The sequence below is a fragment of the Akanthomyces muscarius genome, chromosome 2 (assembly GCF_028009165.1).
Source record: "Akanthomyces muscarius strain Ve6 chromosome 2, whole genome shotgun sequence".
NCBI lineage: Eukaryota > Fungi > Ascomycota > Sordariomycetes > Hypocreales > Cordycipitaceae > Akanthomyces > Akanthomyces muscarius.
This window is the reverse complement of record NC_079242.1, coordinates 4311499-4337924: the sequence shown is the minus strand read 5'-3', so window position 1 is coordinate 4337924 and position 26426 is coordinate 4311499. Positions and strand designations below refer to the sequence as shown.

The 26426-nt window shown below is 51.2% G+C and overlaps 11 protein-coding genes across 12 annotated transcripts; 4 read left to right on the top strand and 7 right to left on the bottom strand.

Annotated features, from left to right (window-relative positions):
• Positions 1 to 93: 93 nt before the first annotated feature.
• On the bottom strand, positions 94 to 382 carry LMH87_004550 (uncharacterized protein; the record flags this gene model as incomplete). Its single annotated transcript, XM_056195788.1, has 2 exons — positions 94 to 157; positions 240 to 382. The coding sequence occupies 2 exons, from the start codon at positions 380 to 382 to the stop codon at positions 94 to 96; spliced, it is 207 nt and encodes a 68-aa protein (XP_056049382.1).
• A 4366-nt stretch (positions 383 to 4748) lies between these two features.
• LMH87_004549 (uncharacterized protein) lies at positions 4749 to 5515 on the bottom strand (the record flags this gene model as incomplete). The annotated part of the gene is made up of 2 exons (XM_056195787.1): positions 4749 to 5166; positions 5295 to 5515. 2 exons carry the CDS (start codon positions 5513 to 5515, stop codon positions 4749 to 4751), a joined length of 639 nt encoding a protein of 212 aa, XP_056049381.1.
• A 1008-nt stretch (positions 5516 to 6523) lies between these two features.
• Positions 6524 to 7096, top strand: LMH87_004548 (uncharacterized protein; the record flags this gene model as incomplete). Its single annotated transcript, XM_056195786.1, has 1 exon — positions 6524 to 7096. The coding sequence occupies one exon, from the start codon at positions 6524 to 6526 to the stop codon at positions 7094 to 7096; it is 573 nt and encodes a 190-aa protein (XP_056049380.1).
• Positions 7097 to 7547: 451 nt separating this feature from the next.
• LMH87_004547 (uncharacterized protein) lies at positions 7548 to 9100 on the bottom strand (the record flags this gene model as incomplete). The annotated part of the gene is made up of 2 exons (XM_056195784.1): positions 7548 to 8599; positions 9073 to 9100. 2 exons carry the CDS (start codon positions 9098 to 9100, stop codon positions 7548 to 7550), a joined length of 1080 nt encoding a protein of 359 aa, XP_056049379.1.
• Positions 9101 to 11031: 1931 nt separating this feature from the next.
• Positions 11032 to 13359, bottom strand: LMH87_004546 (uncharacterized protein; the record flags this gene model as incomplete). Of its 2 annotated transcripts, none has more annotated exons than XM_056195783.1 (2): positions 11032 to 11948; positions 12009 to 13359. In XM_056195783.1, the coding sequence occupies 2 exons, from the start codon at positions 13357 to 13359 to the stop codon at positions 11032 to 11034; spliced, it is 2268 nt and encodes a 755-aa protein (XP_056049378.1). The 2 variants fall into 2 exon arrangements, with proteins under 2 accessions (XP_056049378.1, XP_056049377.1); XM_056195782.1 differs by having other exon boundaries at positions 11032 to 11945.
• A 518-nt stretch (positions 13360 to 13877) lies between these two features.
• On the bottom strand, positions 13878 to 14502 carry LMH87_004545 (uncharacterized protein; the record flags this gene model as incomplete). Its single annotated transcript, XM_056195781.1, has 3 exons — positions 13878 to 13987; positions 14043 to 14416; positions 14471 to 14502. 3 exons carry the CDS (start codon positions 14500 to 14502, stop codon positions 13878 to 13880), a joined length of 516 nt encoding a protein of 171 aa, XP_056049376.1.
• A 731-nt stretch (positions 14503 to 15233) lies between these two features.
• Positions 15234 to 16496, top strand: LMH87_004544 (uncharacterized protein; the record flags this gene model as incomplete). Its single annotated transcript, XM_056195780.1, has 5 exons — positions 15234 to 15496; positions 15554 to 15714; positions 15785 to 16217; positions 16271 to 16339; positions 16412 to 16496. The coding sequence occupies 5 exons, from the start codon at positions 15234 to 15236 to the stop codon at positions 16494 to 16496; spliced, it is 1011 nt and encodes a 336-aa protein (XP_056049375.1).
• Positions 16497 to 16549: 53 nt separating this feature from the next.
• LMH87_004543 (uncharacterized protein) lies at positions 16550 to 19157 on the bottom strand (the record flags this gene model as incomplete). Its single annotated transcript, XM_056195779.1, has 3 exons — positions 16550 to 17106; positions 17162 to 18926; positions 18990 to 19157. 3 exons carry the CDS (start codon positions 19155 to 19157, stop codon positions 16550 to 16552), a joined length of 2490 nt encoding a protein of 829 aa, XP_056049374.1.
• A 310-nt stretch (positions 19158 to 19467) lies between these two features.
• Positions 19468 to 22015, top strand: LMH87_004542 (uncharacterized protein; the record flags this gene model as incomplete). Its single annotated transcript, XM_056195778.1, has 4 exons — positions 19468 to 19768; positions 19822 to 21840; positions 21895 to 21915; positions 21996 to 22015. The coding sequence occupies 4 exons, from the start codon at positions 19468 to 19470 to the stop codon at positions 22013 to 22015; spliced, it is 2361 nt and encodes a 786-aa protein (XP_056049373.1).
• Positions 22016 to 22599: 584 nt separating this feature from the next.
• Positions 22600 to 24029, bottom strand: LMH87_004541 (uncharacterized protein; the record flags this gene model as incomplete). Its single annotated transcript, XM_056195777.1, has 2 exons — positions 22600 to 23703; positions 23766 to 24029. The coding sequence occupies 2 exons, from the start codon at positions 24027 to 24029 to the stop codon at positions 22600 to 22602; spliced, it is 1368 nt and encodes a 455-aa protein (XP_056049372.1).
• Positions 24030 to 24755: 726 nt separating this feature from the next.
• On the top strand, positions 24756 to 25625 carry LMH87_004540 (uncharacterized protein; the record flags this gene model as incomplete). Its single annotated transcript, XM_056195776.1, has 1 exon — positions 24756 to 25625. One exon carries the CDS (start codon positions 24756 to 24758, stop codon positions 25623 to 25625), a length of 870 nt encoding a protein of 289 aa, XP_056049371.1.
• Positions 25626 to 26426: the final 801 nt, after the last annotated feature.

Genomic DNA, 26426 nt, shown 5'->3' with positions numbered 1-26426 from the left:
GCTCCTAGGACTGCCAGTATGGCGACGACCTGTCGTAGCGTGTTGAGTGGGTGCTGTCGAAGAGGCGAGGTATAGTTTGATGCGGGAACGAGGTTAAATGGTAATCAAGGTCGCGTAAGTCTGAACGCCCCACAGAAGCCGTGCCGATTTCATAGAGCTTAAACACTTGTTTTTAGTTGGTCCTTGATGTTGTGGGAAGTAATCCGAGGAGCATGGACTCAAACTGAGGAGGAGCGTACAATATCTTAGCCCTTCGTTGCACAGAGGCAATCGGCACTAATTGGTGAAATAGGGCCTGTATCGATCTATCTCCGAGGGATCTGGACGGTGGGGGCTCCTGTAAAAGTTGGTATGGTGTACCAGTCGAGTAATGGCCGCGCATCGGTGGGATAGCGTTCCTGATATAGTTCAATCCCGCCTGCATCACACTGGCGCTTCTCAGGTAGCATTTGCCGGGATCTATCTGTGAGCCGCCACCCGGCTACCCCTCTCCACAACGCGAATTGCATGGTTTACGAATTGCTGTTGGAAAGGAAGCACATGCAGCTTGTAACAGCGGCGGCGGGTGGGGGAGAGGAGACCCGAGGGGGGGGGGGATGTCACAACCTTTCAGGTCTCCAGGCTATCGGTCAAATTGCGAACTGGACTCTTGCGACCACACCTCCACGCCTCCTGTGATGGCGTCAAGGTAATTGGTTGCTGCTAGCCCTGTCTTTCTTTACGCTTGGCCGGTAGCCCACTAATTGCCCTGGTGGGAGTCCTCTGTGGTGGATGGGAGAGAGCAGATCGATCTCGTGCCACTTTGCTCTATTCCCAATTTAGACCAAGTGACAGCTGCAAAGGCGCCGCGGACACCAGACAAAGCATGTTTTTTCAGACCCTTGTCGACCTGGGATGAGACAACGATAGAATGACTACCACCAAGTGGTCGACATCGAAGGGGCCGTGTCCCACATCCCGTTAAAAAGGGAAATACAATGAGTGGAATCAGTAGCTTTCGGGCCCGACTTCCACATTTGCGATGATAAGACACGTCAAGAAATACCCAGTTCCACCAATTTGTGATTAGTCGGTATGCGTGGAAATTGCTGGGTGGGCACAATGCTCCGGCCGAGGAGTTGCATGTATCTGAAATGGGGTTTGTTTGATTTTGGCTACGATGTTGGATTAGCAAGTAGTAGTCCGAAAAATATGTCTATGAACGGGTGGCATACCTGCAAAACGTCGGCTGGGCATGCCATCATGCTGACCAAATACACCCCCAACTGGACATGCAATGGCACTTTGGTAAGACATGCCGAGTTGCCGCCTTTACGGAGTGCTATTCGTCGACTTTGCAGATGGCCTGCTTCCTCGGCTTTTCGCAGACCATTGTTCGATATTCAACTGCTCACTAGACTGAATCGGAATGAATCCGCGCCCTGGGCAAAGACAGACCGCATGTTTCCTAGGCGTGCAGCAGCACAGAGCGGAACATTGGACACGGGAAGGAGAGAGTCCTTTGCCAGTGGGAAATGGAGAGCAGGGGTTGGTCTGTCTGACTGGCGTGATTCGCGTGAACCCGTTACGACGCTACGATCTCGAAAAAAATGTGACTTGTCGAGTACCATCGCCAAGCAAGGGATAGGGCTTTTTTGGCTGCAGTGACAGCAGCCGAAGATGACGACGTCTCGTGCCATCTTCTATCGGCCGTCTGTGTCGGACTTGGCTTCAAAATACGCGGAATCAGTCGATACTTGGTATTTTCAGCCGTGCCGCAGCTAGCGCAGCAACTCCTATCAATCAGTATGTAGGGCGACCACCAGGACCGAGGAGCCCGCTACACATGTGGCCGAATTCATTTTGCTTTTTCTTGTTCGTCCTAAGTCTAAAAACACAACCAGATGCAGGGCTAGTTTTGCTTTCCATGCAGCGCGCACGTATACCGGCTGGGTCCTACAGAGGCGCGGCGACTGTATTTGTGATTGATGGTGCAAATGGCAGATGCGAGTTGCGACTGATCCTCTCCTCATCCAGCCGCAACAGTCTTCGACAAGTCAGCCGCTGGCATTCTCACACATGCAGCTCTGTAGAGTAGGCAAGCCCGTGAATGCGAATAAACGAGCGGGGAGAGAGCCGGAGTTCTGATAGAGGCTCCCTAAGACGGAAATTGTGTCGGTCTGCGAAATCAAGCTTCGCTGCGAGCACTTTCGACATGGGTATCAAGAAAGCTGCCTCTGAAAATAGATTAGCAGGGTGGACTCAATAGGGCCTGGGGCCTGCCAATTGGTGATGGAGGCCGGGCCAGCAAGTACTGTTCCACCAAGCCAGCTTGCGAGTTCCCGGGCGTGCCTTTGCGCTCACTGTAGGGAGTACTTGACCAGTCTTGATTGACAAATAAATGGCAACATTTTTATGGTGAAGCTGAGCCATGTGTTTGTGAGGAGGACCAGTAGATGACTACCAGTCCTCATGCTCGCCAGCTCAAGGTATAAAAATGCTGCTTCACTGCTGCTTCAGTGTCTAGTGTAGCCTTGCATAGACGTCCTGCATGCGGCTGGGCCGTTACCTGCTGGAAGACGAACCCTTGTGATGTGTTCCCCCAATAACAATAACAATAAGCGAGCTCTGGGCCTGGGCCGCCCCTCTTGTCTCTCTACGTGCTACCTCATTTGCCACTAAGAAAGCGTCCTCATTAGGGTCAGTAATTAAATCCCCAGTATTCGGCAGCGCAGACCCAGCAGTCTGGGCGTCGGGAGACGCCACTAATAATGAATGCGTGCACCGCCAGTACTTACCAGTGTCCTCGCCAGCCTATCACCAAGTTCCAACGTTGAACTGCGCTGGTGTGTGTAATCCGCTTGGCGGACCAGATTACCAGGCCGGGGTTAACACGTACTATTTCTGTTGATCTCGACCACCCCCGCTTCCGAGTACTGAACTATTCCTCGGGGACAGGCGGCGTGAACTGGTCAAGAGTACGGATATCACAGCTCGTGATGTCGTAAACCTGGCCGTCGGCGTGTCCGGCATGAGCTCTGTGCCTTTTTGCCCGCCGGTACTTGAAGCAGCGACACAATTTGCGACCGGCTTGGATATGTCTTGCTCCCTCCAGTTTTTTGACACATGCTGTAGCACTCCTAGTTGCCTAGGTCGCCCATCCGGCCCACCTGAGGCCTTGGACTGAATGTGCGAAGCAACAAGGGTATCCCCGCGCCATTTCAGCTGAAGAGCGCTGGGAACACCCCGGGATACATCCGCTTCGTCAAGCCGTTTGCCTGCAGAATCTCGCATCAGGCGATAATGAGGTGGCGGTCCGGTGCGCTAGCACTCTAGCCACCCAACTACCATCATCGTTCGTTCTACTTGCCATACCAATGTATTTTTGCTTTGGCGCTGTGCAAGGGGCGAATGTGCAAGTGGATATCATCACCGCCCAGGATCTACTGATAGGTGCTTCTGCGAGATCTCTCGGGGTCTTTATGACTGAAAATGTGCAGACTGGATAGAATGCCGAATCGGCAGCTCCTAGAAGCCGAGGCTCCCCGTCAGCTAACAACACTCAGTAGATCGTCGTGATGGACGTACTTATGCTGTTCTGGACACAAAAAAAAATCAGCCAACGTTTGAATGCAGGCCTCTTCTGCCCAAGGCCAAGCTCAGTCCGGCTTTGCGTAGCAGAAAGCAAATATTTGCCGCTCCAAGGACGCCGCACCCATCCACGGACATGCGAGTTAAATGGCGTCTCCTCCTGACATCATCAGTCGTACCAAATGTGTCCGTTTTACCAGCCAATTTGCTGTGAAAGGCAAATCTACCTCCAAGGCATTGCTGTTCCAACTGATCGACGCTGGGCCCGCCCCCGACCGTCTTCGGCCCTGGAGCATTATTAGTGTCCGACTGGCCTCTGTCACCAAGGACGAGCATCATCCTTTTAGTAGCATGATGATGCCAGCAACGGCAACGGCCTAGGTAGCTATACAACTATGGGGTAACGGACATCTTACGGCTCTACCTAGGCAAAAGAGCCTCCTCCATTGTTGTTCGCCGACTGCCACGAGCGCGATGGAATAAGTCAGAGGTACAGGCAGAGGCGAGGCAGGTACAAATATTGAATAAGGGAGTAAGTACTGGATAGGTGATAGTCAATGTTTAGCCTGCTTCAATTTCTTACTGTGTTTCGTTTCTCTACATGCTTCCTTTTTATCCTGAACCGTGCTAGCAGTTTGATTAAAGCTCATCTTGCTGTCATTTCCTTTTTCAAGATATGACGCCAAAAATGCATTGGCTGCCAAAATGTTTTTTCAAATCTGAATCAATCCCAGAGGCCAGAATTTTTGTCTCGAAAACGGAACCGTTGAGAAAGCCTAAGACACGGGACGTCCCGCCTCGGGCTTATGTGCGAAATATAGGATGGAGCGTTCACAGTGGCCGACTTCATGCATGCCTAGGAGAGGCCAAATCCCTTACTTACCAGTCGGTTTGGGGTCGAGAGTAAATTTACAAGCTAGCCAAAATCAAATAAGCAAAGTGTCGCCAGTCATCAAACTGCCCGGGATGACTATTTTCTGGCTAGGTGGCTGGCTGAAGATGACTTCACTTTGTAGCACCGCTGACGAACATGTGTTTATTTGCGCGCATGCTCAGTCCCCGCGCAACTCTGGGTCTAAATAACCAATATGAATTTCTGCCAATCATGCTCAAAGTAAAACATAATATTTTGCAACTGTCATGTATCTCTTTTGCCAAGCGACAGAATCGATAGTGCCTCAAGAGCCTTCCGCGCTCGCCAGTGCCTTTCCAATCAAGGTCTTAGCCTTATCACTCAAGTTCATTCCAAGCGCAATTTCCCTGCCTCGCGGGCTCATTTTGCCCCAGGTCTTCTTCAGTATGTTGACAATTTTCTCTTCGTCAACGTCGTGGCGCTTCTCGAAGTCGTCAAACTGGTCGTCCAGAAAGACGAGGCAGGCAACGTCCTCGAGCGCCTGTGCTTCGGGGTCCGAGTCGAGCTTCTCTTTGCGGATGAGTGCCGCGACCCGAGCGCAGTCTTCTTGTGGAATTGCAGGTCGTATTTCAGATGTGCTGAGCAAGTCTGCTACTTGAGAGGCAGCCTGTGACTTTTGCTTTGCACGCCAGGTCAGGTACCCGGGTCGGGTCATTGGGAACGAGTTTCGCGGGGTCTCCCAACTGATTTGTGGTCATCTGGTCAGTCATTCGTACTCTCGTATGTTTCTTGTAGTTTTTTGAGTCTTGAGTGGCACAGCAAGCTCGACTCGGCGCAGCAATCATCGAAGAGCCATTATGGGTCATCATACCGCCTGAAGTGTTGCGCGCGACATGCGACCTGCAAAACGGGGGATGCCTCTGGACAGCGAATCGCTAACCATGAGGTCATTTTCTTGGCGTAATGTAGCTCATAAGGAACTTTCTCGTCACCGGCGTTCTTAGCCTCGCGTGTATCTTGCGCATGTGCCTGGTCAATAAGCTCGATGGCCTGTGTAAATTGAGCAGATAGCTGCGGAAGTTCGGGCGTCATTCTGTAGCGCTTTGCAGCTATATTATGGTGTTTATTTCGAGAACAGTTGGCGTTGAAGGTTCGGTGACAGATTCACAATGCAACAGGTGTGGTTGGCCAATCAATCCACGCAATCAGCTCTGTTCTGAGTGCCCCGGATTACTCAGCCGTCAACCACCCGTAGATTTGTGTAAGTCCATAAATGGAGGTAAAAAAGAGCCGAAAACGACTATGAACAGAACAAGTAAATAAACATGTATTTATAGCTATAACTTTACTTACAGAGTCCTGCAGCTATCGCTAAGAGAATGGTGCCATGCCGAGAAGCCTGTGCAGGGAGGGGTGCCAACTGAGTGAGCAAACGGAGCCTCAGCATCGCCTCTTCACGCGGTGTTCTTCACCTCATTATATCGGTAAGCATTTCCTTACTCGCATTTGGAGTTGATTCTATCTTTACGAATGTTTTTCTGACAAGTTTGAAGTTTTTCAGCTCACATTTGCACAGAGATGGCAGACGACAACAAAACTTCAACCGCAGTCAGGTCTGATGCCTGTTCCGATCATTCAAATTGCACAAGCGAGCCTAGCAATGATTCCCGAAGCTGCTCAGTAGATTCATCCGAAAACGCTTCCTCTAGCGACCAGAACCGGTCCGACAACGCCTCGGGAAATGAAGAGTGTTTGGCAAAAGAAGTCTGTCTAAAAAACAGCCAACCGAAAGGCTCCAGTGTTTCAGGGAGTTCGGAAGAACAGTCCTCCAGCTGCTCCGAGGATTCGGTATGCAGGTCTAGCAAATGCTGTCTAAAGTCAAAACGCGACATTCTTAAGTCGAAATCAGGCTCAGAGTGTACGGAAAGCAATGCAACAACATCGTCTACAGAGGCAGTCTCTTCAGAAGAATCGTCCAAGAATAGGAAGGGAGCAAACAGCAACAAAGCAAGCAGCGACCATGTCAAGCCGAAAGAAGGCGCAAAAGCAGATGAGAACAAATCAGTGTGGTCGCTATCGGAAGATGTCCTTCTTCGGTCCATGAAGGAGGCCGGCGACGGCCTGAGCTGGGAGGATATCGGGAAAAGCCTCAATCGAGGCAAAGGCGAATGCAAAAGCCGGTGGAAAGTAACCAAAGACCAGCCTCTGCAAGACAAGTCATTAGAAGACGAGGCAAAGGAGACCGGAGGGCAAGGAAAGCATGCGCCGACCGAGGCCAAAGCCGCAGCAAAGGACCACGATTCCCAGGCTTCGGCACCAGCGAACGAAAAGGGCGAGACAGACGGCGCCGCAAACGGGCTTCTGCGCTCATCGTTGGAAGACTTAACCGAGCACGAGCGTCAGAAACAGTACTGGCGCGAGCACATTGGCCGCCACCTCTACCCAGCGTCCATCAGGGTCGAGCCCGACGCACACTTTTCGCAGAGCGACTGCCTCGTCCTCGAGATGATTGATGCGCGATACCAGAGCATGCGCTGGCAGGAGGCCCAGGCACGCTTTTACAACGAAACGGGGCGCATGGCCCCGCTCGAAGTAATTCGCAGAAAGTGCGAGGATGCTGCGGCCAGGACCGAAGCCGACATTTCGGGCTGGCTGGACAGCATTCCAGATTAAAAACACCATCCGTCACTGCACGGCATCACTAGCGTAGCTGCATTTTTTTAGTTCAATGAAATATCCTTCTCTCGGCTTGGTTTATCTTCAACAGCTGGTTTATACACATTTATGTTGCACAAATTTGTACATGGTAATACGAGATGTCCATCGACCTCGAGGACAAACATGAGCTGCGGGTATTGGGAATCGCAATACGGTGCGATGACCCATGCAAAGGCAGACTTCAAGGTGCCAAAGGCCGCGGTCCTGGTCCATTAGGCATAATACAGTGTCCCAACGCCTCTGACGCCACGTCCGCTGTATATGTATATTCGCAAAACTCCTTCCGACGCTCAATAGCAAACCAGATACACTGAGAGCAGGTGCCCGGCGACTGATGTAGACCTTATGACAGTAATATATGCTAGAAGAAGAACAAAGATGCGGATCAGGCGGCGCAGGAAGAGGTTCATATGGCATTCTCCATTCCGGGAGGCGGTTTCGCAATTGGAGGTGCGGAAGGTATTACCTCAACGCGTTTTCCTTTGGCAACGGAGCTGGTGGTGCCCAGGCCTCGCTTCATCATCTTGCCGAGCACCGTGACCAGCTCACAGGCGTCTCGAAACATGTCGTCGTCCATACCCTCTGTCGCGTCGTAGACCTCAGCAACAGTCTTCTTGGCAAGTTCTCGGCTCGATTCGGCGTCATGAACGCATTCGTAAAGAAAGGCGGAATATTCGGTTTTGACTGAGAGTCGCAACGAATGTGACCCCCAGAGTAAGTTGTCGGCCAAGTCCATCGCTTCTTGGAAGTATTGGTGCGCTGTAGGCAGATAATCCTTTTCGGGTAGCAAGAAAGACGGGGGCAGGAGTGCAACTTGCGTCTCAAAGCCAGGCGGTGGCCCAACAGGTCCGCCTTCCAAGGCATGCGTCGGCTGGACGGATGAGGACCGAGATATAGGATCGCCATCGACACCAAGTAGGCCGTGGCCGTCCTTGTAGATCGGCGCAAATGCAGCAGATATCGCATCTGGGGTCCAGCTACCGATGGTCGATACAGGTGGCGAGTTATGAAATAGGACGAATATGTGATGGAAACTCGCGCGAAGCTTGTATGCTAGGACCTTGAGTTCGACGTAGTTGCCAACCATGGGAATGACATACTGCTGCAGCATAACTAGACCCTCGCGCGAGAGCCAAAGAATGTGCAGAATGCGCCGAAGAAAAAGTGGTGATGTGACTGGCGTGGGTTTGCGCTGCTTCTTAGCAGCAACGAGTTGCTCGGCCAGATTGAGTGAGAGGCCGAGAATCTTGAAGAGCATAGAGGAGAGCAGCGGGTTGTCTTGTTCCACAGCTCTGGCTAGCCTGCCAAGGAACTTCTGGTCGACTTCAGAAGACGCCATCCAGTAGGTTGTGAGACCCGATACAATTTGTTCCGGCAGCCGTCCACCCGAATTCCCCAGAGATTGGTACCGGGGATGTGGTAACGGCCGGTCAACTGTGCTGGCAGGGCCAGGAGGCACTGGAGAGGACGGTTATTTAACAGAACGAACAAGACAAAGCAGTGAGATGAGGCCATGCAAGAGAGAGGAGCAGGGCTGTTTGAGGAGCACGACAACGCAGGCGTTCCCACAGTTGGGCCTTTTCGAGGCCAATAAGTGCGGCCCGAGCCCTGGCAATGCGGCGCTAGAGAGGCAAGCGATGCAGGAGAACAGCGACAGTTGGCGGGCCGTGATTGGGCCCTGGTCGTGGCGGGAAGCAACTGCGGGAGGACAACGGTGATGGAACGAGGCGAGGCAGAGCTTCTGCGACGTGGCCAAGGAGGCTTTGGGGCTTGCTCGGGCTACTGTCAGGATGGCGAGGGCTATTGCGCGTGACGTTTGGCAAACACAGCCGTCAAAATGGCATGTGCAAGTAGAAAGGCAGACAACAGAATCGACAAATAGGGGAAGCGAGCCAAGGAGAGAAGCAACGGTGCGTGTTACGCGGGCTTACCTTGGTGTTGAAGCTCTACGGCACTCATGGAAACGGTGACACGAATAAATCGCGGACGATCATGGCTCGCACGCGGCCTGTGCTATGATCCTGGTCCGGGTTACGGTGTACAGTCCGCCTCCACTGTGAGTCGAGTCGAAGCTGTACCCAGCGACGAGGTGGGCAGCGGCAAAAGATGACGGCGGGCTGCCTCGTGTGTCGCAGCAGGTGAATAGGCCGTTCACTAATGGGGGAGGCTGGGTGGCGGCGTCGGTGTTGGCGTCGGCGATGAGTGGGCACGGAGCAAGTAATAAGCTAGATGGCAAAGCAGGAGCGCAATAGGTAGCAGAGATGGGTCAACGGCGGCCCGGAAAAGAAAGTGCTGGGCCAAGGACTCCTCCAGGTGGGCGAGACCCCAGGGCGATGCAATGCAGGACGAGGCGGATCGTCGTCGCAGGCTTGAGTGAGGAAAGGATGAGCCAGCCAGTCGCCAGCCAGTCGCCAGCCAGCCAGCATTGATGGGCGTGATTTTGGGGGACCCGGGGAGGCCCGTTGAGGTGCGTGGCTTGGCGGCCGCTAAAACTAATACCTTACCTAGGGCCACTAGGGGGACAGAAAACATCGCCGGTCAGTCCCTGGCTACAGCAATAACCAGCCATCGCTGCTCTAGACAGCCTCTAGCTTTACCTACTAAAAGGTGAAGAATATATTAAGTAGAGCCTAGATAATCTACTCCTATTTTCAAAGTATTTTATTCTGGAGTAGAGAGCTAGAAATGCCCTTCTATAAATAGCCTGGCCTTCTAGCGACCGGCGATGTTTTTTGTCCCCCACTTACTAGGTAGGTATCTTACTGGTGCGCTGACCAGAGGCCAGGCAGCCAGGCCAGGGCGTCGCAAAACGAGCCACGAGTATCCGTAAGCTACCTACCTAGATGGGCATAATAAAAGTCCCTGGCATATCTGCTCTGGTCTGAACTGCATAGCTGTCAGTAAGTAAGTAAGTAGATTGTCATGTAGCGCATCTCCTCTCCAGTCACGTCACTTCTCGGGTTGTTTCCGTAATGTAACGAGCATAGCCGCCCATTTGCGTCCTTCAGGTGTCCTCCGCCCATGGCCTGCCGCAGCCTCTTTGATCGATGATTACCATTGGCGCTGAGAGCTCCAGGTCAGGAACAGAACCCAGGTTATGATCCCACGGGCGTCGCATAGTTTTCCAGCTGGCCGCTCTTCGCTGCTCCTGCAACCCCAAATGCTTCTAATGCACTTATGCTCCGTTCCTGTGGGACTAAACCCCGATAATGGTGCCAAAAATCCCTGCCAGAGCGCCCGCCCAGGGGGGCTGGGCTTCTACCTCTGTTTTGGCGGTGAGAGAGTTTGGCTGGCAAGCTGGCGGAGCTGATGGGCCTACATTCACTTCTGTGTGCCTGCCACGAGCTGACTGGCAAGCTACTCAAGTCTGTCGCTATTCCATTACACAGTTGGCGCTTTGTTATCCAGTGCGGCAACTATGACAGATCAAAGTTGAACATGAGACACCAGCACATTTGCGCTCTTCTCTCGACGCAAACTTGCTCTCTCGACAGCCTCTAGCTAACAAAACCATGCCAGTGCATCTCTCTTGTGTAAAAAATGTCCATACTTTTTCTTCTTTTCAGCGTTGCAGGGTGCCACACTCTCCGTACAGAGCCCACCTCCATGGCGTCTTCGTCATGCACAGAATGGGGCTCTCAATGGCAAAGGCGAGAGACTCAAAAGCCGCGTCGCATCAAACGTGCCACATAGTAATTGCTTTATTTTATTGCTAGTGCCACTCATAATGAGCCTTCCTATGAAGCCTGGAAGCCAGGCCACAAGGACTTTGACAAATGAATTATCGATGAGGTGCCTTGCTCGCCGCAGCTCTAGCTACTCGGGAGCGACAGCTGCGACAGATGTAAAGCAATACCTTGCAGGTGCTCATCAGGTGATTGTGCAACAAACTAACCTTTCCCTCGTACAATACCGCCATGTCGCCCGCGTCGGTTATCCTTTGCCAACAGGGGTTCTACAGCTGAATCGTCATCGACGCTATATCGCTCTGGACCGCCTGCCGATACTACCTTGATGACATTGCCGAGAGAAAACGCAACGGAACGAACACCAATTTTGGCTCTTGGTCCTAATCCGGGAACAACCAAGAGCTCTTCTGAGCCCGGCCCATCCGGGAACAGCGACCGAACATCGTCCGCCTCAGGATAGCCATCGGTAGCAACTGTCCAAGCCTGCCACTTTGTAGGTGCTCCAGTATTCCCACGCGGGACAGCAGATCGTCTACGAAAGACCCTGGGCCCGGTACTGCGAGGCGCGTTTGGTTCCTGTCGCACTCCAATCACACTTTTCCCCTTGACAATCCTCCATGTGCCTGGTTCCTTGATTCGTTTCTTCATCTCTATTGCCTCTTCCCATGTACACCATCCTCCGCCGGCACCTCCCGATGGTGCGCATGCAGCGATCGCCTCGCTTCCCTCGGCGGGGTGGTAGCTGGTCACAATACACTCTTCGGTGCTTGCTGCAGTATATGCTATCGTAAAAGCACTATATCCGATTCCGGAAGCCGGTACATTATATCGGGTATCCGAATATTCGCACTGAATGGATCGCGAAACCATGGGCTCTGTGGCAAACATGTGCTGCACCACGCCGTCATGAGCGCTGACTAGATATACAGAGCTGATAGATCCAACGAGGAATAAAGGATGCGGGGAGAGTGGCACTACCTGATGCAGCGTCGTATCATTCACGGCATTTAATGCGAGGCCCTCACATCTCCATCCTGTTTCCATCTCTCTCGATATGAAGGCTTCTCCGTTTCGAGAAAGCGATAGGATTTGGATTGCTCGTCCAAGGTTCGATTCTGCTTCAAGCCCCGTCAGCACAGCGAATGCATTAACTTGATAAAAAAGAGGGTTTGGCTCACCCTTGTATGTGAGGGAACGAGCTGTGAGCAGCTGGCCGTGACAGACACCCGCCTCGTGCCGGCGGTCATCACCAATCACCGACACATCTGTCAATGTCCCATCCTTCCTCACAATAACGAGCCTAGGGGTCTTCTGCGTTGACCTTGGGTGGAAGCAGAATACCTCTGGGTTATGGCTGCCAGAGCCCATTGCAATAGGCTCGCTCCAAGCATACTCCGTCAGATTCCACAGTCGGATTTGAGTCACTGACATAATAGCCAGCCATTTTGAATCTGCATCCACTGCAATCCCTAATATAGGAAATAGCCCTCGTCCGTCCAGTAATTTTGCGCCAGGCAGCTCATAACTTGTGCCATGCGAACGAATGTCCCATACTCGTATGGTTCGATCCAGTCCTGCAGAGACAATTTGCCCATCTGATGACGCGGCAATCATGGCAACATCGAGGACGTGGCCTCCAGATAGGGTTTTGACGGATAAAGTCGAGCTCTCGTCAAAGCCGGAAAGCTTATCACTCGTCTCCTCATCTGCTAAAAGCAGATAGCTTGCGAGCAATCGAAGACCAGCACCGACCAGAACTATCGAAATGATAAATTCAGCTAGCTGGTGATTAACGAAGTCATATGCCGCTGGTAGAAGTCTCTGCTTTTGCTGTGGGGGCGTTCGGTTCGAATCTTTGAGCACGAAAACTAGAGGATCATACACTTGAGCCGTGTAACTGAACGCGGATGGTTTGATGGCGTTGATGACCTCCTGAGCAGTCTCGTGATCTTGAAGACGCAACCATGAACCAGGGGATCTTGCTTGATGTATCTCTTCAGGTGGTGATACAGTTTCAGTAGCATCCGACAATTGCCACATCGAAGCGCCAAACAGCCGCTTCGCAGGTTCCAATATGCCGACATCTCCAAAGAAGTGCCATTGGGCAATGATTACAAACCCAATCATGACAATTGTGCCTGCGATCCGGGTAGATAGTGCGACTCTACCTTTTAGAATGTTAGAGATCCACGACGGCCGTTCTCTCATCTCACAAAAGGTGTGGTTGTGCCTCAGTGTGCTGGCTTTCGACAGCTCATCTTCAAGCTCGATCCTCCGCACATCAACACTCAGAACAGAGAGAAAGAATGTGGACAAGTAGAAAAAGTCAAATACAGTCGCAATGGCAGCGAATATGCAGAAACCAGCGACACCTGGTGAGACAATCTTTGCAAGCCCAGCTAAAATTGCCACATTCTGCACTGTGCTTGCAAGCGCTATGTGCGCCGTCTGGCCAAAAGCCGAGCCAACGCGGCTGCTAGAACCATGCTCCGCAGGCGTGAGAATCACGGTGAAGATAATTCTGAACATATTCTCCAAGCTAATGGCAAGAACCACCAGTGGATAAGCGGCTCGTGGAATGCGTGACAGGTCAATATCAAAGATCGCGCATACAGTAAAGCTTGACATGATGGACAATAATATTTGCGTGACCACCGTAACTGTCAGTCCAGCTTTCGATTTGATAGCTCGAAGCTTTGAAAGACTTGCGAGAAAATAAGTGAACGTCAGGCCATATGCCAATGCCAAGCTAATGATGTCGTACAGAGATATCGGCCGAAACTGAAACTCATATAACTGACTGGTTTCGATTCTCCCGCCTGGTGGGTATATATCCCATTTGTCCACAGCCTTTCGAGTGAGCAGTGGCGCATTGTTTTCCCACTGACGGCCAACTGGGGAGTCGCGGAGATATAGGAGAGTAATGACGAGCGCATCAGCTGCCAAAAGTCTTCTCTCTGCGAACCTTTTGCCGCTAAAAACAATGGAGTGTCTCAAGGTGACATTCGCGGAAGTAGACTGTGTCTTTCTCTCATTCACAGTGGTAATCAGATCTGTGTCTGCCAGAATTCGCTGACGCGAGCATCCCCAGTAGAGGAGCGGGGAGTGAAAGAACCAGGACTGATTCGTGAGTCCGTTAACGATATGCACTGCATCTCTTTCATGTATTGGCATAGGCCATTTTTCATCCTGTGGAGAGGCCAAAAGATCACCTGATGCGGAGGGCGAGAATCTTTCTGTTGGTCCAAGAAGCTCATCCTGGAGCTCCAAAGCGGAGCTGAGCAGTTCATTGTTCAGTGCCTGCATATAATCGCCATGGACCCAGATAGACCTCATAATTATATCTGGCATGACGTCGGCGTCTCTCCCCAGTGGCCGCGCAACAGTCCAGACATGATGCGGGAGATTCGAAGCGCCGTTTGTGAAGTCGTCTGTGAAGAGATAGGGAATGGGGTAAATCAATATGGTGGCAACGATACCAGAGATCAACAGCGCCATGATAACATGTTGTGCAACATAATTACCATAGCGAGTGAATGCGACACGAACAGAATTTGATGGCGACAATGACGGAGCCTCTGTTGTTCTGCGTTCTGTTAGCATTGTGAAGGGGCAATGGCGGCAGATCGTGGTTTACTACCCTCGAAGTGGATAAAGCAAGTACCATATCATGGTTGTTGTAATTGTGTCACAATTTCATGTAAAGCATTGATCAGGTTATTCCAGCAATGTCAAGAAACGATGCGATTCGACAGCCGAACTGTACCGAGCATCCCTGTGCGGCGTGATGAATCGTTTGCTCACTCTGCATAGAGGCTGGCGGAGAGGTGCTCGTAAATGTCTCTACCGCTTGATGGCTTGAATTCAATCTATATTATTCGGATAAGTTAGGAGATGGCAATTATAGAAACGAAAGTGCGGTGCGGTGCGGTGCTTAAAAGAGGTTTGACTTTGGCAAAGGTAACTTACGGAACCGGACAACTGGTGGAGCCACGCGCCCAAGCAGCGGTTGCCAACTGCCGAACGGGCAGTCAATGGCACCGCAGAGTAGGATACGTTCGTACCGCTTCCTTCTCGATCCCCTTTCCCCCTTTTTATTGCTCTCTCCTTTTGGTGTCTGCACCATTTCCAACCCGTAGTCGGTGTTCTTAGTATGTTCCGCCAGCAACTGTAAGCAATAGGTAAAATGCGTGCCAGGCCTGCCGCCCGTTACAAATAGGTAGTTACCCCACCTAGATTAGTACCTGCCCAAGGTACCACTACCTACCTACCTACGCACGGCTAGCTAGGTAGCAACTAGGTAGGTATGACCAGCCAGCGCGCTGCCAAATTTTCAAAGGGCAACACTCAACTTGGGGGTGGTGTGAACTCTGGATGCCAAAGACACATGTAACTTTGCCAATATGTCCCAGACACAAGAGAGTATGTCCATAGAAGGTGCACTTGAGCATCTCATAACAACATATGGAGAACTCAATGGGTCCGCGATCGAGGAACTCGATTGCGAACCGAGCCCTTTAGAATTCATGCAATATGTCGCCCGCAATACACCTTTCGTTGTTCGCGGTGGCGCAGCTTCTTGGAGGGCCTTCCAGGAATGGGACAAGGATTATCTCGTCTCGTCACTGGCCGGTCAGTCGGTGAACGTCGCAGTAACACCGCATGGGTAAAATTCTGCTTGTGCGATCAGTTTTGCCTCCAAACGCTCACATTGTCCATCTAGAAATGCAGACGCTCCCACAATGTCCCCGACTCATGAATCTCTTCTTTTTGCAAAGCCACATGAAGAATACCAGCTCTTCGAGGAGTTCCTCGATTACATTATTGGCCAAGAGACCGACCCTGATTTCCCCCAAGATGCTGAAGTCCGGTATGCACAAACACGTAAGTCTCTCGGGCTTCACCCTTTGTTTATATATTTTCGTGTGCTAAGCTTAATAAATGCACAATAAAGAAGACGACAATCTTCGACAAGAGTATCGGTGCTTATTTGAAGATGTGCAAAAAGATATACCGTTCGCGAGGATAGCTCTTCAGAGGCCGCCTGAAGCCGTCAACATGTGGGTGGGAAATTCCAGGTCGGTAACAGCCACACATAAAGACAATTTTGAAAACATCTACGTCCAAATCCGCGGTCGAAAGCATTTCGTCCTGCTGTCGCCACTTCATCATCACTGCATGAATGAAAATCATCTTCAGCCAGCAACGTATGCCAGAAATCCGCAAGGGCAGCTTTCTCTGCTCCCTGATGAAGACACAACCCCAGTTCCGTTTGCCACATGGGACCCAGATCACCCTAGTAGGAACTGCGCACCCTTATCGCGTTTTGCACAGCCTGTTCGTGTTACTCTCGAACCTGGCGATATGCTCTACCTTCCCGCGATGTGGTAGGTCCAAGTCTCGGCTCGCTCCCGTCACGGGAAGCTAATCTCAACCAAAGGTATCATAAAGTCACCCAATCAGTTAAGAAAAATGATCATAACGGATTCGTTGTAGCAGTAAATTACTGGTGAGAGAGCAAAAACAGTCGATTTAAGTCGGCTTATGCCAGTAGACTAGGCAGCTGACAACATATGAGCAGGTACGACATGAACTTCACCGGCCCCTTGTTTCCTACAGTGTCATTTCTCCGCGAGATTATTTTACCACAACCAGCCAGCCTTTAATCTTTGGTTTCTGCAACAGGTAGGTGTATTTTTCTTTATATACTTCCTATCATCTATTTTTTCTTCTTCTGCGACACTCTCTTTTGCGCTCTCAGCTCCTTCTTCATTCTTGGATCAACAATTCTGTAACGGCCCTTGACGCCGTTAGGTCTGCCCTTAATGCCCTTGTTTGCGCCACGCGCCACAACCAGTCTGGCTGGCTGGCTAGGCTTCTTGCGTGCGGCTCTGCTCAGCATTTTTGAAATGCTGTCGGCCTTCTCCTTTTCCGTCATACCTTCGTCAGCAGCCAGCATGTCTGACTTCTTTTTGAGACGCTCCAGTTTCTGAGCAGCCTTGATCTTCTTTCTGGCTTTCGCTTCTCGAACTTTCTTGATAGGTCGGGCGTTGAAAGCACGCAGTTTCTCCTTGATAGCTTGGGCAGCAGCTTTGGAAATGGGTTTGTGAGGTTTGTCATGCTTAGATTCATCCTCGATGAACCATTCAGGCAGTCCATCTCGGTCGCGGAAAGCATGCTTATTAAAGCCATCATCAATCACATCCTGACTAGTCTTCTTCCCACTGGCCAACTGGTGTGCCAGCGTCATAGCTTCAGCGGTAATTATATCGATGTCTGACGATGGCGAAGTTAGTAAAATAATATTTGAAGTGTTTTCCTGGTTCTGTACCTGGTTTTCCATCGGATCGCCTCGTTTCCTTTCTCTCCCAATCGTCTTCCTCGTCTGCACCCGGAATGACTTCGATTTTGTTACCATTCTCCATGGTATTCGCCCGGATACTTGAGCGGCTACTCTTGGCATGCGTGTCTTGCTTCTCTTGACCAATCTTGATTGTTGGCTTCAAGTTGCGGATCTCCTCGTCTTCGTCAACAACGTTTTCTCCCGTGTTTCCAACCTTTGGCAGTGCTTCTGTAATTCCTTTGAAGATGTCTTGATTGAAGAACGCAGCAGCGCGGCTAGAAAGTCCGTTGCAGTTGCTTTGGTCTTCATCAAAGTTCTTCAGGAGACCTTGAGCTGGAGCTTCGTCCTCGTCAGAAGACGAGTCTTCATCTTCTTCTTCCAAAGCGCTGGAATCAGAATCTTCGCCTTCACCTGCAGACAGACCCTCCCACTCATCATCACCTCTCTGCTCTCTTGCTTTCTTGGCACGATATTTTGCATCATATTCAGCCTTGCGCTCCTTGTAATTGTCGTACATGGAATCCAAGTCTCGTTCGAGTCGGTCTTCTTCAGGGTCACTCTCGTCGTCATCGCTATCAGAGTCCTGCATGTCGGTAGGTTTGACATCCGAGATCGTGACCATTTTGCCACGATTCAGTCGACGCATGGCTTCCGTTTTATCCGCGGATTTCAGGGCAAACATCGAGCCTTCTCCAATCGGCCCGGCTTCCTCCATACCAATATCCATTGGGCTGATCATGTTCATCTGCATGCGGACAATCTCTTTTTGCTTCTTCTCATTTTCTCTTCTTTTTTCCCTCTTCCTCTTGCCGCTGTCTCGGTCTCGCATAGCCTGCAGCTCTTCCTCGATTTTAAGCTCTTCGTCCATTTCTCCGATTTCGGCGACTTCTTCGGATGCTGCGGTCACTGCTTTCTCCTTTGTAGCAAGACCGAATATTTCTCGAACTCTTAATCGCCATTTCAAAAGGAGCTTGAAGTCTCTGCGTCCGAGAGTCTTCAAGTCGGAGCAACAGTCTCGAATTTCAGCTGTCGTCTCCGGCAATTTGTCCAAAGCAGCCAGCGCCACGTCCCCGTTAAGAGGCTGTTGGAATGTGAGTTTGTTAGAGCTTCCCAGAATGGCAATTGGGTCCATGGTCTGTATGAATTCACTCGCGGGTACTTCTTTGTACAGGGTATAGTCGCCTTCTTCATAACCGTCTCGCTTTCTCTTCTTCACTTCAGGGTTGTAAACTTTGGCTTCGTTGTTAGGCGTCGCGCCAGTCAGCTCAGCGAATACCGATCGCGGATCCAAGAATTGCGGATCAATGCGCTTTGGAGCCTTATAGCCTCTGCACACGACGAAAATCTCTGCAGAAACGTTGCGAGAGGATGGTGGCTTCGTTGCTTCGACATGAGTGAACAGTTGATTCAGAACCCATAGTAACGGATTATAATCTTTCGATCGGAAAACCTTCGTGACAAAAGTACCGCCCTCAACCAGGAATTCGGTTGCCAACTTCATGGCTTGCAGCGCAAGTTCTGCCTGGTTGAACGAATCTTGCGCCCATGCAGTACCAACATTGGGCGCACCATCGTGAAGAACAGTGTCGGCTTTCCATGTCTTCAGGTGTTGTCGGATTGTGGCTCTGCACTTCTCGGTCGTGATGTCGCTCTGGAAAGTGATAACTCTCGGAATGGGCTTGATGGGTGCCAAATCAACGCCAACGATCAGGCTATTGACAGGCATAACTTCAGAAGCGACTTGACACCATGACTGTGAGAGAATAAATTAGCACAGAATGTAACAGAGTGAAGTGCAGACAAATAAAGCACTTACTCCCGGCGCAGCGCAAAGATCCAGCAGAACCTTGCTCTTTTCCAGAAAGCCATATTTCTTGTTCAGTTGCACGAGTTTGAAGGAAGCTCTTGCTCGATAGCCTTTTTCTTTCGCAAGTTTATACCACTTGTCCAAGCGGCCTTTGCCGTGCTTCTTTTGAATCGCCATTGCAGCGACTGCGATCCTACTTAGAATCTGGATGGGAACATTTTCCAGGCTATCGCCAGAAATTTTGCTTGGAATGGTAGCCGATAAGACCGTCACGTGGTGATACCGTGGTTGTGGGTCCTGGGTTTTGCCTGGCGGCGCCGACGCCATGTGGCGTGCTTGTAACTGCGCCGGACCAGTCGCCACGAAAGGGATATTCAACATCGTCAATGAAGAATCGCGATAAGGAGCTGACAATCAGCCGTTAAGGCCGTACCTCGGCCATATGCGCATAAATTAAGATTATTCCCATCTTCAACATTTCTGCATGATGAGTGGGCAAATGTTGACCGGCAGGCTTCGAACCGCCTCGCGACGCGCGAACGCCGTCGGCTCAACCCGCTACATTCACCGTTTCCAGACTGGCGGCCTTCTGCAGGCAGACGGCTCGATTCGCGCAACCCAGCGGCGTCTGTGGCTCGGCGGCAACGCCTTCCACAATGCAGTTGCCGTCAGAAATGCATCTTTTGCTCGATTCTTGCCGAAGCTGGTGCTGAAGTTTGTACGGATTCCCGCGATGTTTGGTGGCCTGGCAATAGGAGCTTTTGCTTGGGTTCAGTATCAGGCAAATCGTATGTCACTCTTTGCAACAAACTTTTACGCTCGATACCCTAACCTCAAACAGAGGCCGGCGCTTATGCCATCGATATTTTCCATTCGACCAAAGACACAGTTACGGACACAGCTTCGAATCTTTTTGGCAGCGCCAAGGGAGTCGCTGAGCAAACACTTCAAGGCTGGGAGAATACGAAGGACCAGATTGAGCTTCCTAAATGGCTGAAAAACCTGGTTCAGACTTCTCAGGAAGTTACGAGCGGCGGCGGCGGTGGTGGTGGCAATGGTGGCGACCCAAAGCACAGCAAACTCGGAGCAGCCGCCGCGGTTGGGGCTGCTGCAGCCGGCTATGGCTATGAGGGAGCAGACGACTCACAATTGAGCGAAGAAGATGCAAAAGACGACCAAATGATGCTTCTTACCAAGAAAATGATCGAGATTCGCACGATATTGCAAAAAGTTGGACAGTCTAGCACCCTCACACTGCCGTCGATTGTCGTGATCGGATCACAATCTTCAGGCAAAAGCTCAGTATTAGAGGCGATCGTCGGCCATGAGTTTCTGCCAAAGGGGTCAAACATGGTAACTCGCAGACCTATTGAGCTGACCCTCGTCAACACACCAGGCTCTACTGAGGAATATGGAGAGTTTCCGGAACTCGGTCTGAAGCACATCAGTGATTTCACATCTATTCAAAGAACCCTTACCGACCTCAATCTGGCTGTCCCCGATTCTGAATGCGTGTCTCACGAACCTATTCAACTCACAGTCTACTCTCCAAATGTCCCAGACCTGTCCCTGATTGATTTACCTGGTTACATTCAAGTGGTTGGCCAAAATCAGCCGCTGCAGCTGAAGCAGAAGATATCCGAACTTTGCGACAAGTATATCCAGGCACCCAATGTGATTCTCGCCATTTCTGCCGCAGATGTTGATCTTGCGAACTCTACTGCTCTGCGCGCTTCGCGGCGAGTCGACCCACGCGGCGAGCGAACTATCGGAGTAATCACCAAGATGGATCTGGTCGATGCAGTGCGCGGAGCAGCCATTCTGAATGATAAGCAATACCCACTTCGCCTTGGTTACGTCGGTGTTGTATCGCGAGCACCCCACTCCCAAGGATTGTTCAAAATGGGCGCATCGAATCTGCTGGCTACCATAACGAAGAATGAGAACTCATTTTTCTCGTCTCATCCGATGGAATATGGTCCGGAAGCCGGAGTGAGCGTTGGCACGACAACTCTCCGGAAGAAGCTCATGCATGTGCTAGAGCAAACAATGTCTTCCAGCTTACAAACCACAAGCGACGCTATCCGCCAGGAGCTTGAGGAAGCTACATATGAATTCAAGGTACAATACAACGACCGTCCACTATCTGCGGAGTCATACCTAGCGGAGAGCTTAGATGCCCTGAAGCACTCCTTCAAACAGCTGACGGAGGAGTTCGGTCGACCGCAAATGCACGAGCTTCTGAAGAGTGAATTGGACCAGAAAGTGCTTGATCTGCTCGCAGCCAGGTACTGGAATAAACCAATTACTGACTTGCTGCCTCCGCACCCCGAAACAGACAAGATAGCAGATCTGCCTAAAGCCGACTCTGATTCGCTTTATTGGCGTCGTCAGCTGGATGCTTCCTCCTCAGCATTAACAAAACTTGGGGTCGGAAGATTGGCAACCACTGTCGTTGCCACAGCAATTCAGGACAGCGTTGAAGCGCTTTTGGACCAATCCAGCTTTTCCAATCACCCATTTGCGAGGAGTGCAGTTATGGACGCTGCATCAACAATTTTAAATGAGCGATTTTACAGCACGAGCGATCAGGTTGAGAATTGTATCAAGCCGTATAAATTCGAGATCGATGTTGAGGAACGGGAGTGGGCTCAGGGCAGACAACACGTCGGCAATGTATTAAAGAAAGAGCTGAATGATTGCGAAACAGCACTGTCAACCCTCGAAACTACAGTTGGCGGACGCCGCAAACTAAGGGAAGTCATGTCATTTGTCGACAAGGCTCGCAAGGGCGACGTTACAGTAGAAGGTGACGGACGCAGTGGTGCCGGTGGATTCAGCGCTGCATTGCTTAGCAAAGGTGAATAGCAGGAAGAGCCTTGTCAGGAAGCAAGGATGAGCTAACAGGTCATAGGTCGCGAAGCAGTCTTCCTCCGTGAGCGAGCCGACATCATCAAATTGCGTCTAATGGCTGTCAAATCCAAGCAATGCGCTAATCTGAAGAACAAGTACCAGTGCCCCGAGGTATTCCTTGATGCAGCTGCGTCCAAACTCGCTTCTACGGCTGTTCTCTTCCTAAATGTCGAGCTGTTGTCGGAATTTTACTACAATTTTCCTAGGGAACTTGATCTTCGCCTAGGCAAGCATCTATCAGACGCTGATGTGGAAAAGTTTGCCAAAGAAGACCCGAAAGTTCGCCGTCATCTAGAAGTGATTCGCAGAAAAGAGCTACTCGAACTTGTTCTGGAGAAGATGGAAAGCTTGAAACAGTTGGAAGGTCTCGAACGGGAGCGCCTCGGAACCAGCCGTAAGCTCCCCAAAGAGCGCGGCCGATGGGGATTATTCTAGAACCTGAGAGCGAGGGCAATTGCAGTCTGCCTGTTTATTTTCTATTTGTTCTAGTGGCGGGTTTGGAAGGGCGTTGGCAGCGGATCTTCTAATATGTCCGTTTGTGCGAGAGTAAGCTTGCGTGAACATGGCACACCGATGTGTATATTACCCAGTGCCAAGTAGGGATTCCCTCCTCTGATGACTTTAATTACTCATATACAAGTAGCACGTGGATTTCATTGTACAACATATTTCGGTATCAAATGGCTCCCTTGTATTCACGGAAACGTTACGAGCTGCCATTTGTGTTGAGTTGCAACGATACCTCCCATCTGACGTTGCCACCTGTGCCATATCCTTCTCCGAGGCGATTTTGTATTAACGAGGTTATCCTGCTGCGCAATCTGCTGAGGGCCACCTCATCGTTGCCCTTCTCGACGCTGATTTTCAAGTTGGCCATGCAGAGTCCGTAGTGAACTTGCCAAAATTGGGCTTCGTCAACGCTGGTTATACTTGACTCGGATTCAATGTCGTGGATGACTGAAGACACTCCAGCATCGCCATCGCTGCCACCATATGACATGAGCAACATGAGGCCTTGTGCAACAGCGACACGCATCCCAAGCCCGAACATGGCTAACGAAATGATGGCGCAGATCAATCTGTCCAACCAAGTATAGAGTTCAATCGAAAAGAGAGGCAGCAATGCAACCAAGGTAGAAAACAAAAGTGTCAAAAAGTGGAAAGGGTTGGATAGAATACTCGGAAACGACGCGAGGTAAGAGACTCTCATGACCTTGGCAATACGAGCGTGGTTTTTGAGACCATATGCGGATGCCAGCGTGCTAAGAATAGCAGCTGCAGAGGCAAGGTCAACAGAACCTGCAGGGATTCCTTCATGAGAATGTTCATGGTGCGGCTCGTGGTGGCCCATGGATTCAAGAAGATGCTTGAGATTGTGCGAAACGAGATCAAACCCGCCAAAGAGAAGGAATATAGACATAGCAAACCCAGCCAGAACTTCGGCTCTTTCTAGGCCGAACGGATGACGAATACTGCTGCGCCTCCACACCTCGAAATTTCCGAGAACATCAACAGCCACACAAACGGCTGCACTTCCAGCGTCAAAGAAGACGAGGTGCGACAGCGCCGTTGCGGAAAGCGAGCCCTCAGATCTGAAGAAGATGAAGACAGCAATAGCAAGATGCGACAGGCTCCAGTAAAGGCGCATTCTTTGATCTTTATTCATACTCTTCCATGCCTCTTTCAGTGTAGGGATTGGTAGAGATGCTGGGAGAACAGGTGGCGGCCTTTGAGGGGGCTCCTGAAATATTTGATGTTGCGTCGAAACACTGCTGTGTTTGTATCTGTGTCCTCGCCGTTGACCAATGTTCTGCTCCACGACTGTCAGCTTTGCTATAGTACGCTAAGTGACAAGGCTGGTGTGATTCCTACCGATTTGACGGGCGAGGTGGAGATCACCTGGGTCTGAAAGTTGAACGGGTTGGTCGGCGTGGATTGACCACTAGGGGGGTGATCTGTTGTACCATCGGCAGCCATCGTTGGTTTGGGGAGCAGGGCGCTGTTGGGAGAAAGCATTGAGGGCTCTATGGCAGGGGAACAACACTTCGCAGGACGATCGGCGTTGTTTGTGCCTGTGTCGTTGACGACAAGCTCGGGCAGCGAGGTGTATGACAGATCGCGGTTGAAAGAGTCCATGTGCTGCAGTAGTGATATCGGAATGCTCCTCTTCGTCAGGACGAGGCGGTCGCGGGCATTAGCAGATTAAGGGTGGTTATTTGCACGCTCTCGGCCGTTGCATAACACACAAAAATATGCGAAGTGTGCCGTGAGGCGAGCGTGCCGAAAATAAAGATTGACCTGCTGCCAAAGACTGTAGCGCAAGTACCTGGGTAGGTGGGTAGTGGGTATGTGAGAGGTGCTATCTCAATACCTGGTACCTACCTACCTAAAGGTAAGGTGTTCGTTCGCTGCCATCAGGGGTGAGGAGCGGGACCCTGATAGGTGTGTTGCTGGGGTGGGTCAGGAAAGAGATGCGCCTTCGACAGCTGAAGGTGGCATGAGCTTCAACCGCGAAAACTCCGGCGCGCATTGGCAGCTCACGCGTCTAAATACAGGCAGGTCGCGATATATGGAACATCGGAGCTGTAGTTTTTTGCTGCAGCTCCGCTCTGTTAACGGTTTTGCTAACATCGAGAGCCAGATACAACACGCTACGCCGGGCGATTTACGATGTCGAAATAGCCAACGCCCACCTCTCGAATGGCCGATTAGCTCGCCGCCGATTTCTCTTCTATTGCAACGATTTGGCTTTTGTCGCATGTTATGGATACCTTAGCACCACATGAAGAGGCAGATTATGTGTCACTGTCGCATCGAGCAGAGCCACACGCTGGCTCGGGACTGCTGTCAAGGTTCCCCTTTATGAAGCCAGCCTTGGATCCGAACCACATTGATGATGACAGCCCCTCCCGCGGCCCTACTTCGTCTCATTCTGCTGCTGCAGCGCAGCCGAAAACGCGGCGGAGGCGCGGCTCCCTTAGGAAGGTTGCCCTGCTCGGCAGAGGAGCGCAACGAGACCGGCGGGACGGGAAGCCTCTAGCAATCGATACGGCAGCCACGGCATATGCCCCATTGCTCGGCAACATGGATAACGCGGCTTCTCTCGGTAGCCATGATGCTCTTGGCCTTAATGTTGCAGCAATTAACTCTCTGGCGAGCCCCGAGGCATCACAAAGGATGCCTGCGGGAGCTGGGAGTCTAGTCAACTCAGAGCGCGATGCAGACGCTCAAGCAACCCAGGATACGTCAACAACCGACGAAGACGATGTTTTACATATTTCACATAATGTAACCGCACCTAGGGCAAATCTGTCGGCGTCTTCCTCGGGTTCGGATTCATATTTTGGTGCACAAGGGTCCTCGCCCCGTCCAAACTCCTTCCAACCGGCAAAATCTCCCCTGTCATACAGTGGCATCTCCACGAATACAATACCTGCCTCGGATACCGATTGGGATTATGCAGAGACTGAGTGGTGGGGCTGGGTTGTTCTCACAGTGACGTGGCTTGTCTTTGTCATTGGCATGGGCTCCTGTCTTGACATTTGGAGCTGGGCATGGGATGTGGGCAAGACGCCTTATGCGCCGCCTGAATTGGAAGATGACCCAACATTGCCCATAGTCGGCTACTATCCTGCCCTTATTATACTCACGTGCGTTATGGCTTGGGTCTGGGTTGTGGTGGCGTGGGTTGGTATGAAATATTTTCGCCATGCCAAGATCAGCGGGGATTAGCGATTCTCTGTCATGTATTATACCTGTCGGTGTAGTTGTATACCCTTCTGTGTGTTCTTCTTCTCCCGCGTACTAGTCATTGCCAGCCTTTGTGATATTATCTGGGTCATCTGTTGCCGGGGTTTCTTTGGGCGGCACGCCGAGGTGAGCATGGACATCCACGCGAGTATATATCACGAGCTACGGAGCGAACTGGGTAGAGGCGTCACTGCTGGTGCCTCTACCCTGCATTCAATGGTTATGATTGCCAGCTAAAACCCATCATCATACAGCCATTCTTTCAATTGACTAGTCTCCCTAAATATCTCTGCGTGTGCCCACTCACCGCGACGACCAGCTGGGTACTCGAGACTTTGGGATTTCTCATGTTGTGTTACAGTTGTGCCTTACACAGCTGATCCAATCCGATGCACAGTGTGGGGGGGGGGGATGACGCGAGCTGGGGTTGTCTGATGATTGCTGGTACCAGCCTTGACCACATCTTACTTACTCCGCACTGGGCTCTCTGATGGCAGCCAGCGTCTGCTAGATACCCAATCTGCTGCTATTTGCACGGTGCAACATTGTAGAATAGTAGACACATAAGTAGCCGCCGCATACCAGTACATTGCTACAAAAGGCCCCTTAGACTGATGGCAATCCTGTTCTGGACGAGCAACCGAAGCGGTTACAGCAGCTACCGCAGCTCCGTGCAATGCCTGACAATTTGTCGCTACGTGTAAAACGTAATTCGCGAGCATAGAGACCTCAAACATACCTACCGAGCCACTCACCGTTATCTGGGAAAGTAGGGACCATGCG